General features: G+C 43.0%; 1 protein-coding gene across 1 annotated transcript; it reads left to right on the forward strand.

The window, feature by feature from the left end:
• On the forward strand, positions 1–6600 carry SELENOS (selenoprotein S; the record flags this gene model as incomplete). The annotated part of the gene is made up of 6 exons (XM_026856053.1): positions 1–43; positions 276–410; positions 1985–2091; positions 3481–3570; positions 3677–3755; positions 5759–6600. Coding segments are annotated over 6 exons (534 nt in total), but the record flags the coding sequence as incomplete, so codon positions are not given.
• Positions 6601–15043: the final 8443 nt, after the last annotated feature.

Here is a 15043-nt window from a genome sequence, read left to right on the forward strand (position 1 = left end):
GGGCAGGCGGCGCTGGGGGGCCTCGAGTTCCTGCAGCACACGGGTGAGGGGCCGCCGGGGGTGACGGGGGCGGCTAGGGCTGAGGGGAGGCGAGGGCGGCGGGTGGCGGGGCTGAGGGGAGCCCGGCGGACCCGCTGAGGAGAGGAGCTGGGCCCGGCCCGGCCGCTCTCTCTCCCCGCTTCCCCCCCCTCATCCGCCTCCCCTTTGTCGCCTCCCGGCCGGGTGGACTCCTTCCCCACCGACCTGCTCTCACCTCCGGCTTATCCCTGTCCCAGTGGGCTCTCTGCTGTCCAGCTATGGCTGGTACATCCTCTTGGCCGGTGTCGCCATCTATCTTCTCATCCAGAAGATATCCCAGAGCCTGGCGGCCAGGCCGAGCGGACAGCCGGGAGCAGCTGACGCAGCTGTGGGTGAGTAAATCTTCGCTGGCTCTCTAGAGCTGTGTGGGGTGGTGCTCGTGTCTCCGCGAGGGGATGTCTGACAACTACTCAGATCTACACATGCAGAGTCTTTATTTAATAACAACCAGAAAAGAGATTCTGTTGTGAGGGATTTTAACGGCGAGTGTTACTCTGGATAACTGTTCAGGCCCACGAAAGCGTCACTGAAGAGATCGCTGGGAAAAGGTTGAAGCAAGAGAAGCGTTTTAAAAAGGCTGTCAAAGAAGAATTGTGTCCAAAAGTAAAGTGTTTGGGAGAGAAAGAGCGAGACATTGCAGAGCAAGGGAATAGCTGGTCTTTGATAGTGCAGGAGCTGAGAGAATGCTTGTTAAAATTAATTGTGGTCAGTTATCAAATAACTTTTAGACTTACTGAACAAACCCCAAACCTCCAAATCTAAATGCTGGGGGAAAATATTTTAGTAATATTCATTTTTAATTAATATTAATTGTATTTCCTTTCAATTGTTCCTTCATAGTTCCTACTCTGACAGGATTGTGTACATTTGGGGTGTAACTGCCTCTCATCTGTGTTATCCTCTTAAGTGTAGCATAGATTGCAAATCTTACACAGTCATGATCCTGCCTCATTTGGAGACTCAGTGCCGTAAAGCACAGGCTGTGCTTATGTATCTGACAAAACAATAAGTGTCTGGCACTGATTTCTTTGGCATGTTGGCATGGCAGCACATGGAGTCCCAGAAAATACTACTTACGTGCCCTTATCATACTGGTGTTCTTTTGTAATGCTAGCTAAATGTTAATTTAATTGCCAAAACTATGTATAAAGTGAAAGTCTTGGAAGTACTGAAATTGCTTTTACATATTAGTCACTGGGTGGTAGCAAGCATACAAGGAGACAAACAAATGTGCAGCTAATTCAGCTACTGGGAAAAAAAAGAGTGCAATATTTGCCTTTGGTTGGATATATTTTTTCTTTGACTCCTCCTAAAGGCTAATCATAAAGAGAAATGGTGACTCAATGTAGATTTTTTTTGAGGCTGCCAGTTTTCTCTTGAGATATGTGTGATATTTGCAAGTAATTTCTCTGCTGATGGAGCATGTTAAATCTGCTACTGCTTTGCTGCCATAAGAAAACGAGCAGGACCAATTGCCAGAAGGAGTAGGAGTGAATGTGGGCCGGTTGCCTCATGCTTCTGCGTAAAAGAAGTTCTCTGGGTAAAAATGGAATCCCTGCAAAGCATGGGTGATATTTCTGAAATTACTGGCATCAAACAAATCCTTCAGAAATAGAAGCAAGTATCCTAGAAGTGTGAATTCTATTTTTTTAATGGGTTTGTTACCTCATTGTCCTTACTCATTAAAATCCCATTAAAGTAATTGCTCCAAAAACATTAAAATGTTAGGAAATTTAAATTGGCATATGAATTACTGTAAAAGATTAACTGGAAACTGAACTTGAGCTGTGATTTTCTGCAAAACAGCTGCAGGGAGAGATGTGAACTTTTCCTTACTGCCATTCTTTGAGGACACCATCTAGAATGTATTTTTAATAGCTTTGCAAACTCTTTCCCAATTTTCTAGAACCTGACGTGGTGGTAAGAAGGCAGGAAGCTTTGGCGGCAGCTCGCCTCAGGATGCAAGAGGAGCTGAATGCACAAGCAGAAAGATACAAAGAAAAACAAAGACAGGTAACCAGAGAGTGTTTCTTTCTTCAACTCATAAATTTGTCATCAAGTACTTTGCTACTGTGATAGAAAGGTTTATTCCATGCTAGATACCAGAAGAATAGGAGACGTGTTCTCTCTGCTGGAATGTAGGTGCTGGGTTTGTCCCCCCTCCCTCACCCGGACCACCTTTGATATGGTTTGACACCTGAAGCTGTAATGGGCCGTGGGTATCACGATGCACCTCCAGCGACACAAGCACAACCTTACACGCTCTGCTGACCTGATGTCTTCATGCTCTTCATTGATTAGAATGATTGATATGTGTAGCATTCTGCTCCTTCCTGAAGTAATTCACCGCTGTGTCATTTGCTTCTCCACAAGTAACTGTGTACATGGGACACTGTCAGCCCGATTTTTTTTTTTTTTTTTTTTCCAGGTAAATCTGTACCTACAGAAACGTAGTTATATGCCCAGTTAATGGCCGGCGGGGATTTACTGGCGTTTAGATCAACTGTACTACTACATACATCTATTTTCTGTTCTTAATGGCAAATACATGTGCTTAGAAATGTAGCTTAGCATTGCTGTAATTTAATGGTTTGAACTACAGCTTGAAATAATGAGGAACAGCATATTGCTGTGTGGGGCAGCGTAGAAAAGTGGATGTGATCATCGTAGCAATAATACTGCTTGTTAATCCCAGCTCTTCTATTTTTTCTTTTGCAATCAGAGACATTAGACTTCAGTTTATAGCTGATAATTCAAGAAATATTGGCAGTTAAAAACAAATGAAAAGTCATATTATGGAAGGAAATAGCTACTGTATAGAAAATCTAGGTCTAGTGTGCCTGGACTCAGAGAGCTTTGCTTTCTTTGACTGGAGGGAGTAGCTACCTTGTTCCCCTTCTGTTTGTTAAGATGAAGGCAGTCTTAACCGTTACTTTATGTGGTTTTGTGGATAAATTGCTTAAGAGGAGAGTTGGGAGAACTGTTGTTAATGTATATTGGGATGTAAATATGTAGCTGGCTGTCTTGTTCACTTGAAAAACACTTTCTTCTGGAGAATCCTGCATTGCATTACTATGATGTAATATTCTTTACTTAGTACTTTTTATAAATTTAGGATTCAAGCTTTCCACTTGGTTCTGGTTTACTTTCAAAATGTTTTATAGCATCAAGCAGTCAAAAGAAACTGCAGAGTCTGTATACACTGAAGGAAGGGTGATTGTTCTGTGTTTGGGAAGACAGGGGTGTTAAAAAAAGTAAATGCTTCCATGAGCTCAGAGATACTGTGTCAGATAAAGATAGATCCCTGGGGTTTTGATGAGTCTGTTGTAGCTGTTTCTGTAGCACCGATGATTCTGTTAGTTCTGAAATCTTAGTCTTGCATATCCTGGATTTGTTTCTTAGCTTGAAGAAGAGAAGCGAAGGCAGAAGATAGCAATGTGGGAAAGTATGCAAGAAGGTAAAAGCTATAAAGGAAACCTCAAAGTGAATCAGGTAACAACTGTGTTAATTGGGTTACAATTATATTTGTGTGAAATTATTATTATTAGCTGAAAGTCACGGTGATTAAATGCTGAGTAACTTTTGCTTTTGTGAACAGCAAGAAGTAGAATCTGGTGCCTCCACCTCGTCAGCAGTCCCGAAATCCAAACCAAACAAAAAGCCCTTGCGAGGAGGTGGTAAGTATAAAATCCTTAAGATGTTCTGAGCTTGAAACAGAGCCTTTATCCAGCTGCATACACAGTCATTGTACATATTTTTTCTCTCCTTCAAGGAGGAAACAAAATATGCCTTATGAACGAGCTCTTTATCTCTGACCAGTGCAACCTGCTCTGTGCGAAACCTAGCAGGAATATTCTGTGGTGCTTTTCCCCAGGGGAAGTGTTTCAGTTTTTTTGTAAATGCTTTTGCCATAGGTTACTGACATTTTTGTGACTCAAAATTATAGATTCCTACAATATTTCTGGGATCCCTCCCCCATTATTGTAAAAGTCGTGTAATTTATTATCTGATCTGTCTTTCAACCACTTATAGTACTAACTAAATGGAGGAAGAGGATATTTTACTTTGTCTTATGTAGATTCAGGCAGATGAAAGACTTCATTATGCAAAGTGTGACCTTATTTATCAGATATCACAGTAATGACCTATTGAATATATAAATCCTGCAGATGTATAAACTCTTACCAACTCTCACAAACTCCCAGAGGGTCTTGTTATTAAACTTGCTGTCAGTGCTGCTATCATCATCTTGATGGATGAGCTGCTTTCTGTGGCCTTACATAGCCCCCTTTAGGATTGCTGCCATATATTGGCCATGTAGCTAGTCTTCTAGCTGGTCATACAGCCTGTGCCTGCCTGCAAGCACTATTTTGGATATAATACTTTAATTAAAATTTCTGTACTGGAGAGGATGACCTAGAGAGCCTCAGTTATATCAGACCAAAAGGGAAACCTGCTTGAGGTGCAGCCCTAAGTAAGTCACTTGCTTAAATGTACAAAACCTGAAGATGCTTGTTTAAACATTTTAAACCTTGGTAATAGTTCAGTGCTGATATTTCTGCTTTGAATATTTTTACTGACAGGTGTTGACAACAGCTGAAGGAAGCGATGGATTGATTTATCTTATGTTGTTTAATAGGAGTGCAGCCTAATGTCTGATACTGTCAAACATTTTATGGCTCTTGCACAGAATATTCACCACTACAGGGGATGAGAAATGCGTGGGTAATAGCAGTGCTAAGAACCAGTATCAGGGCAGCTGGATTGAGGCACCCTCCCAGTTGTCCTAGTTTCATCTGAAGAAAAATCTTTGCTTAAGTAACAGGTTATAAAATTAGGGGTCTCTGATCTTCTCATGAGGTAGATGAGCATGAAGTGAAAAAACCATCTGCACTGTTCAGCTGCTGAATTAAGCTAGAAAGCAGAACTTGGCTAGTCTGAGAAAAACTTCAAAGATGGAGGTAATGCTTGAAGTTTCAGTGGAAAAGGTTGCTTTGAAACCTGCTTGGTTAGCAGCGCTAACAGGTTTTCAGTTGTCTTTCTCTTTGCCTGATATCGAACAAATTGAGGACGTTTGCCAAGTTGTATCTTTCCGAGTACATACTCGTAAAATGAAGTTGAGTGTAGTTATGGCATTGGGAGTTTCAACTAAAATATCTGTTTGCCTTACTGCTTGCCTTTTCAAATTAGTTAAAAAAAAATAAATCTTACAGTAGTAATGAGCAGCTCTGCCTTTTGACCTTCAGAGTATTCCTTGCAGTACTGGAATAAAAGATTATTTTAAGTCTTCAACTATTAGGGCTCTTGGAGAACAGATACACTCTTACAGAGTTTACTGTAAGAGTCACTGTTACTGCTCTGTTTACTCTGCAGAGCAGCATTAAAGCTTTAGTACAGACTTAGAGAAATTAAATTATAATTAATTTCAATTGACTTTAATCCAAATTGATCAAATTAAAAGCCAAGTGTTTTGCAATGGATTTTACTGTTAGCGCTACAAAAATAAACCATCTCAAGTCTGGATATTTTCTTTGCTTTCATTTTCCTTATAAAGCTGCCTGTGTAGTAATCATGAACAAGGTGCAAATAATTGAGATTAATTTTTTGTGTTCCTTGTGTGTTGGTGAAGGCCTGTTGAGGATGAATATTAATAAGGTGGATGATTTCTCTGTAATTCTAGGCTATAACCCCCTGTCTGGAGAAGGAGGTGGAACTTGTTCCTGGAGACCAGGCCGGAGAGGCCCGTCGGCAGGTGGATGAGGCTAACCTCCCTAGTGTCCCGTGTCACTAGCAGGCTTGATCTTACCCACTGTCTAACTGCCTAAAGTTTGCATGTCACAGTGACTCCTTTGGATTGGATTTAGTGCAGGTGTTAACTTGGAAATGGATTTACACCAGTTCCAAATAGTAATGCAGAAGGTGATACCACACAAGAAAATACTTGATCCTCTTAGAGAGGATGAAGAAAGAAACAATTTCAGTGTAACCAGTTAATTTTCACTCTTCCTTAGAGGGAACACATAGTCTTCAGCCAAGGTGAATTACCTGGGATTGTGAGATCTGGGTTCTCTCTCTGGCTATTCAAAAGTCTGGCCTCAGGTGAATTTAATTATCTACGCTCGGTTTGCGTCTTTAAAATGAGGGTATTTACCATCATCAGATGTGTTACCAGATTTACTCTGTTTGGCTGGAAGGTACTTTAGAGGGGAAGAATATTATCATCAGCAGGTACCTTGAATTTTACGTGGAGGGACTTTGGGAAAAAACAGGTGAATTGACAATGCCACGGATTTGCACTGAAGGTCAGTTATTGCAGAAGAGTCTCTGTGACAGGCTACCTTGAATGATGTTTTCCTTATAAATGGTAAGCAAACCAGTGAGGATTACTGATGCTAGACAGCAGATGGGGGGTTTCTTGCTATTCCTTTCTTTTTTTTTTTTTTTTTAATTTCAACTGCTTTGTAAAAACAAAATAATATTAAATATAATTGCAAAAAAAAATCGTAAATCTGATATTTACAATCTTGTGGTTTTCTACAGCATCTTTTTATATAGAAGGCATACGTTGTAGTGCAATAAATGTGTATAAAGCAAGATGAGAGATCAAATGAATTGTTCTGGATGTGTCTTGTAGTCTGTAGCCTGTAGTCTGGCTGCGTGGCTGCCCTGCACAGCCCGGCTAGATGCTGAGGTGTGTTCTGACCCTGCTGCCAGCTTGCACAGCACAAAAGCTTAGAGGGCTTTGGTTTGAAAAGCTCCTCCGGCTACCAAACGTGTAAAACTTGCAGGTGGGGAGTAAGGAACTGAAGCGTGTGTGTGGTCTTCGTCTTTCTGGTGTACATCCAGCATTGTGCATAGAAAATAAAGTTAGCGCTGGTCATTGTATATGAGCTTCTCAAACGACCCACCCTCTTCATATGTTTTCTAGCACAAAATGTGACAGATGAGTAAAATCCAGGCTGTCCTTGATAAAGAGTAAAATAGTCGCTGTCAGTGTGCGATGTGTCTGTGTGTCTGGGTACTGTTGTTGAGCTGGTACATTGACATTAAAGTACATCTGAATATTTCACAGGCATAGCTTAGGGCTGCTTGAACACTTGTTTCTAAATACACTTGGAATATTTGTGTTCATTGATGGGTACGGGTGCCAACTTTGAATACACTGTTTATATGTATCTAGATACTGCTCTCTGTATCTGGTGACACAGAGATCCGTGATCTTCTCTGGACTCTAAATGTAACAGTAGCATGTTACTAGTAAGTTTTAAAGCTACCAGCTCATGAAATGGAAAGGCAAAGAAACTTTTGCTTTAGACCCATGAAGTGTGTGTTCAAGTGTGTGTAGAAGATGAAGTGAGAAGGCTATTAATGTTCCTATGGAAACTAGTTTTCATTTCCTGGTTTCTGTGCATTTTGGGTATGTAAACTTCAATTTCCATTGTTGTAACATAGACTGGTATATGTAACTTCAGGTTTTAATCTTTAATAAGGAAAAAAAAATAGAGGTGGGGAAGGATATTTAGAATATTTTCAAGATCTGAGGATTCTTCATCAGTAAAGAGGACTAAGCTGTTACCTTACTCATGCCTCTGGGGAACATTTTGCCCTTGTGTTGGGGAAACAGGCAGCAGACTGAGGTGTTGTCTTCAAAAAAACAACTGGGAGAGTTGTTGTCTTAAGCAGAATTCCTTGTGTTGTTGAAACGGTAAGGATGGGTTGATTTACTTCAGTAAAAACATTTTAGGAAATAAATAAGCAGGTCTGAACTGAGCATATGCTAATCTTTCTCTGTGTCTCAAGACTTGCTTCTGGCTGGGAGGGGGGATATGCATTTTTGCCCAATTCTAAGATTTATTAAAATGTATCCAGTGAGAAATATTTCTGGAAACTTCAACATTCTCTCTTTTTAATTTGAATCCTCAAGTCCCTAAGTTTTTCTTGATCAGACACTTCTAGGCTATTGAACAGGGTGGGAGGAAGAATCTTCTGCAGAAGAACCACAGAAGTTTGTAGAACTTCAGTGGCTCACAGCCTGCACAAGCTGAGGGAAGGGTTTTTCTTCTGACTTCAGACAGAAAGCTCTCCCTTGACCACAAACAAGTATGGAAAGGTGGTTACTTGTTGCTTTAGAGCTTAAGAGCAGTGCATGCAGAAGGCATTAGGTCAAAGTGAACTATGTAATGACTCCATTGTTTCTGCGTTGGTATGAATTCCCAAGAACTTGAATTATGAAAGATCATATTAAAAAGCCTTCAGGAGATTTTTTTTTTTTGTCCCCCCACTTAAAGCAGTTATGCAAGAAGCCTCTTGCTCTACTGATACAGATGTTCTGGAAATACCTATCTGAAAGAAGCTAGCTAAAAAATTAAGAGATAATGCATGCTATTGAACTGCTGTATAATGTTATTTAACCACTGAAGAGTGGTATTGAAAAATCCTAAGTCAAGCAAGTGTTCAGAGTCATGAAAAAATCCTGAAGATGTTAGTTGCTTGATAAATGGAGTGAAGTATTTTTCATTGCTTTTCAGATGATTTATATGCTGGAGGAACAAAGTTTTTTTGTTTTCTTTAAATTGCAGATGAGGTCTAGTTTATGCATAGTTCTCTAAACTATTCATCAGGAGGTACTGAGCCCTGGAATTAAAATTGAACAAAAAAACTCATGTTGTCACTCTCATAATATTTATTTGGCTTTATTTATGCCTTTCAAAAACATTGTGAAAGAAGGCTTTTAAGAGTGATAGTCCATACTTAGTTGTTTTAAAAAAAATGTTTCTTATGCTGGAAATTTTTAATAACGAACAGCAGAAGGTGGACTTGGGGGAGTGAGGGCAAACGGGGAATCTGTTAGAGCTGTTCCTGGAGTTCCAGGTTTACCTGTGTGTTAAATCAAAGCTCAGTGTGAATGAAAATGATAATTACACCTGTATCTGCAAGGAACTGCTCTCCTTGCAGAGACTGAATACAGGCATGAAATGTTAGTACTAACAAATCTAATCTGCTGGGTTTTGTGCAGTTCTGTACTGTTTTGACTCAAACCTTGTGTTCTGCAGTTGCTCTATGCCCAGCCTGATTTCCTGCTTACTGTGCTGATACTCAGCTCAGATGTTTAGTTTCAGGTGTTTTTTTCTTGGGTTTTATGTCTTTTTTCCCCTTCCTAGGCAGATGACTAGTGAGCGTTATCATTCGGAGTACTCAGTGAGTGAGGATGGTGTCCAGCGTGGCAGTGCCCCGTATATTTTACCAGCAGTGCTACAGTTAATGGCTGCAGTTAAACCATCCTCAGGCCCTCCTTCCTTCCTCCTTTGCTCAACCAGGCAGTTCTCATCTCTGGCCATTGTGTTTTTTCAAGCCTGGCTGCATATCAGCACACCTCTACATCAGATCAGATCCCTTTGGATGACTTTTGCCCTCCTACAGGATTAAAAGTGACACCTTTTCAGGGATCGTCTTAGCCAAGAGTGGGACACAGCATGTTTCTGTCCATGCTATCGCTGAACACTGAAACTATATAATTTCCAACTGTAGGAAAAGCTGGTCTAGACTTAGATGGGCTGAAGACTTGGGTTTGTTTTTTCTTCTTCCCCCTCTTTTCTGGAATGAAAACTAAGCTTTTGGAACAGCTCTGCAACCACAAAGGAAAAGCATACGGCTGCTGGCTGGGTGGTGTCCTGGCCCGGTTGCACTGTTGTAGCTGATTTTTGTGTGAGCTTCCAAGCCAGCTGTTCCAAGCCTGACACACACCCTGCCCATATTCCCAGCTCCAGAGCCAGCGACTTCAAAAACTTCCATCAGTTTTTATGAAGCAACCAATGGCTGCAGTGCAATAGGTCTCCTCAGCTCCGTTTTGGTGGTGGACATACACGTTTTCATTGCAGATTTCTGTTGCAAGGGGCTGGCAGGTATGCAGCTGCTGTTCTGATGTGCAGTATTATTTTCTGTGACTGTGTTTTGAAGTCCATACCTGTTAAAAAGCACTTTTAGCATGGAGCAAGATCTCCACTGTTCAGTTACTAATTTCATTCCTCCTTCTGCATACCACAGTTTACTAATCAGGATTCTTCGTGTGCTGCTTACTGAGCTTGGCTTTGGAGCTCGTATCGTGGGCAACATTAATGTAGGGATGGCAGGGAAAAGAAAATTCTGTTTGAAGAGAATGGAAGGAAAATAGATATACTGAAATACCTGGCCTTTCAGTCTAGTCCTGGTGCTCTGTTGCACGCATTAAAAGGGGGGGTTACTGTTAGCCTGGCCAAAAAAAAAAAAAAACAAAAAAAAAAAACCAACCACAAAACCCACAAAATCAAATCCAGCCTAAAGCTTTACTTTATCACATACTAGACAGGGTAATGTTCCCTGTAAATTCAGTTTACTGCTTCTTAGGTAATATGATTGCCACTCCATTAGCTGTTCTGCTTCTTAGGTATATTACATCTCGCCACTTTTTAAATACATGTTCTAGACTTTTTCAACGGTTTGTTGACTCTAGTCTGGCGGCAGCATGTTAAAAATATATCACCTTCCCCTCCGTGATGCCAAGCTCAAACGCTTCGATGCCCTACGGCAGCGCTGCTATCACTACCCAGCCGATGAGAGCAGGAGCCCTGAGCAGGCAACGGAGGAGTTGTGCGGGGAGCAGGAGGGGTTTCCATCCCCTCGCACCCCCCAAAAAGCCCTAAATCGGGTGGTCTGGATGGGAAGGGCAGGGGGCGCCAGGGCAGCTCCTCGTCCCCGGAGCTGCATTGCGGGGCCGGGCCGTAGGATGGCAATGTTGGGCTGGCTTTTCCAGCAAGGAGCAGCCGGTGACTTTTTTTTTTTTTTTTTTTTTTTTTTTCCCCCTTTGAATGGGCATCTTCTGAGTGATTCAGCTGGGAGGAAAGGTTGGGACTGATCCGTGGCAGGACCAGAAGAGGATGGGGAGGGGGAAAAAAAAAAAAGTGGGTGCTGGAGCTGGGGAAGGAGTTTCTGCATCATTTGGGAAAATGCAACAGTGCTGGAAATATTGTGACAAAGACAAATGCTGCTGGTTGCCCAGCTAGATTTTTTCCACCGTGAGTCTGTTACCTTGAATATATGAAGTATGCTCATTTTCCAGTGCCTGTGTAGTATTTAAAGTATCAGTTTAAATACTGGAACATTCATAATTAAAGTTTCTGGAGCACTGGGGAAATAGATCACTTTAACTATTATTTTAAAATATGGTAAAGAATATATATTGTAGAAGGTACATTCTGTATTAGAATGGGCTTGTCACTGGAAAAATTTGAGATCAAAATCGATTGGAAAAATAAGTGGTTATAATGCAATAGTCCTTCTTTCCTCTCTATGGTAGAATCTCCTGTGTGGAAGAAACTTTTTTCTTTTGGTATTAAGCTTCTTTACTCCAAAGGGACGACATCTATTCTGTATGCGCACAAAACAGCTTGCCGCTTCAAGGATTTGGCTTTTTCATCATTTAAAAATAGGATTACTGTTTTGTTAATCTGATTATGAATCTGAACTGTGTGGGCCTGTCAAGGGGGCTCTCGCCGGCTGGTCTGGGTGCTAATCTCACTGGAGTGAGTGGGCTGGGAGCACACATGACCTCTTCAGGTTTTGGAGAGCCCTCAGAATATTTCTTCAAGCAGTCCCATGTAGGATAGAAAACATGTTGCGTAAAAATGTGTTAATGCTTCTGTATAGTGTTATATGAGAAAAATGCCATGCTTTTTAATATATAATAGACATAATATATAGTGCCAGCTATTTATTGAGACTGAGCTGTATTAATAGGGGAAGGCACTTAAATGTGATTATGCAGTATGACCTTTCTCTGCCAACCAGATTAAAAACATTCTCTAGGCCGGTAATGGCAGGGTTATAATTCAGATGGAAGAATTAAGCCATGCTGTTTTCCCTTAATCTGCCTTCTTTTTTTTTTCTTTTTTTCCTATAGTGGAAACAACAGCTGCTCTATGCAAAGACAGGGGAGGGGGCAGGAGCAGCAAAAGGGGCATTTGCCCACCTAACACTTTGGAATGTGAGTTTGGCGCAATAAATGAAATAAAGTGAGGCACTTTGATGTGCTTAGGGAGGTTGTGTGAGTGTCGCAGTGGTCCCCCCACTTTACAGCTGGATGTCTCAGCCTCGTAGCCAGTGGTGGGATCTCGCGCAGCAGCAGTGTGAACTCTGAATGTGCCTCCTCTCCATGTGAAATGCTGGCACCAAGAAAGTGCCCCTTCCTTTTCCTGCCCCTTCCCCAAGCACTCTCTGCTGAGCCCCTGCACGTGGCGAGGTCCAGGACTGTAATTGCTCTGGAGGTGCAGGGAGGTGGGAAATTGCCAAACGAGAACTCAGGGCAGAGGGAGATCTAACGCTGCTCTGCTTCATCGTTTCCATGTGTGCTGAAGTTGCATGAAGTGTTCAATTCTGATGACTAACTTCTTTTCTTTATGGGAAGAAGCCAACTGACAGCTCCTCAGCCCCAACTCTTCTCTTTTTTATTGCCTTTTAACCATGCTAGCTCTGCCTTTTCCTGTAATTCATAGGCCACAGTGGCTTTCCCTTGAATCAGGAGGTTTTTACTGCTGATCTGAGCATGCTGAGAGTAATCACGTTCCTGCTTATAGACTTGCCACATCTCCCTCTCTTGGAAAGGAGTGGCCTTACTTTTTATTTTAGATTAAACATCTGTTGGTGTCCTGTATTTCAGGACCTGATGATCAGGCTTGTGGGGAGAGGGTAGAAGCAGAGTTTGTTGAGGTCCCTTTTGAAAAAGCTGCTGAAAGTGGAGTAAAAGATTCACGTGTGCAGAGTGACACACTGAGGATAACTGCACACTTTGCAGAAAGGGATCAGGACACCAATAGTTAATAAATAATAGTGAAACATTGAACATTGCAAATCCAAGGAATTAGAAAAGAATTACAGTAGTGGTTGGGGGGGGGGGGGGGGGGAATTTCCCCATACGGAAGGGATGGAGAGTATAGCAGAAAAGGTTTTCTTGGTATAAATAGTGGTTTGGGATTATTTTACTGGGGAAGAACTGAGGTGGATCATGGGTCCCGTTCCCTGGAGGAAGGTCACAGGAAGGCAACTTTGTGCTGGCTTTGTCAGAGCAAATGTGGGGCTTCCAGCCAGGCACAGCCCTGGGCTTGCCCAATGCCTCTGGGGTGGGAACGCCTCCATGCCTCATGCATGGTCAGCCTTGGAGGAGCCCTTTTGGGGATCTTCATCGACCTCTTTGCACGCATGAAGCTGTTGGGAAACTGTTAACCTTCACTGCACCCTAGCTACTGCTGCATTTATAACTTTTCCTCAGTGTTTTGCATCTCTGGAAGGCACACAGCTTTGACCTCAGAAACTCTTCTCACCTTCCACCCAGCTTTTGCCAAGCGATGGTGCTCCTGTCCTTCCCTGGCTTTACCTGCCTCCTGTCTGTTCCAGCTTGGGCTTCTCTTCCTTTCGCCATTTAGTTCTTATCTTCCTCTTCCCATAAGCATACATCTTGCTCAATACTTCTGTGTTCTGCCCACGGGCAACCGAAAAGAGACCTCCTGCTCTTCTTTCCTGCTAAATTGCTCATATTTCTTCTCTTTCTATTTATATTTACTTTTGTTTAATACCATAAATCGTGATGGTGATTTCCTTGTGTTTTTTGTTGCTCCTGACACCACAAGAGTTCATCAGTGCTGACCTTTGAGGATTGGACCATCACAAGAGCAATAAAACCAAACAAAAGCATTATTTTTCAAGACATCATCGAGTTTGTTAGCTAAGCAGACTGTGATATTACCTGCTAGTTCCCAGAAGTGTGACAGCTACTAACTGTACAAGGATCATAAAAATCTGTCATGTATGCCTCTCTGACATTAATCTACAGTATTAATTTGGTACAGTGTCCTCTTTTGCAATGGTTCTTGCTCAAATGCAGGCTGCCGTTTTGCCAAGACTTTCTTCTCAGCTCATTGTGGATGACCCCACAATATAAATAAAATTTTAAAGTGGAAAAGACAGGCAATTGGAGATGCAAAAGTGGGTAGGAAATGGAAGAAACCACAATGATAAACAGGAGATCAGTGGGTTGTTTCTTCTATAAAGACTGCAGGGTTTTTTTTCCTTGTAAAATGTGAAGGGTTTAGGACTTCGGTATTTGAAGCTGAAGCACTCTGTAGATGAAATGCACGTGGAGAGTTAGTGCAGACAAAGAAAAAAGAAATCTCAACTCTGCTGAGCAGTCATTATAGTCTCTGGATGGAAATAGACTGACCTATTTCTGGTCAGTTTTATTAGCAAGGTGGAGAAAAAACGGGAGAGCTGCTTGTGCTTTCACTCCCCCTGGCACCAGAGCACATGCCCCATGAATGCATCAGTACCAGGCGAAACCAGGACTGGAGGGTTCTCCTCAGTGCCGTGCCTCTTCTCCGGCTCTGCACGCACCGTGGGCCAGGGCAGGGCTGGGGCTCGGGCAGGAGCGACCTGACCATGCAGGGATGGAAACGGTGCGTTTCTGGCTGCAGCGTGAGCCCCGCCGGGTCTCTGCGGGGATGGGTGATGGACCTCTTCCACCGGGCGTGGGTACCTGGTGCCTGACCTGGGTCGGGGCACCAGTGCCCTCCTGTCCTGGTCTGAAGGGCTAGGCTGGAGCCCCCAGTCCTGGTTCCTGAGGCAGGGTGCTGTCCTGGGGTCCCTGGCCTGGGGTTATGTCCAGGCTCTCAGTCCCTGATGCAGGATCTGAGCACCCGTGCTGTCTTGGGCTCCCGCCCCAGGATCTCAGCACCCCGCTCCCTTGGGCTCCTGTCCCCGATCTGGGCTCCCGCCCCAGCCTCTTGCCCTGGGCAGCCGGGCCGAGGTCCTGGGGTCCCCGGGCGGGATGCTGCTGCCGCTCCCTGCCCCTGGCGGCCCTGCTCTGGGGTGCTCGCTCACGGAGCCGGTCCCTGGCCCGTGCTCCCGCCCCGGGGTGCTGCTCTGGGAGCCCGTCCTCGCC

The sequence above is a fragment of the Athene cunicularia genome (genome assembly GCF_003259725.1).
Source record: "Athene cunicularia isolate RWA chromosome 10 unlocalized genomic scaffold, athCun1 chr10_part1, whole genome shotgun sequence".
In the NCBI taxonomy this organism is placed as follows: domain Eukaryota; kingdom Metazoa; phylum Chordata; class Aves; order Strigiformes; family Strigidae; genus Athene; species Athene cunicularia.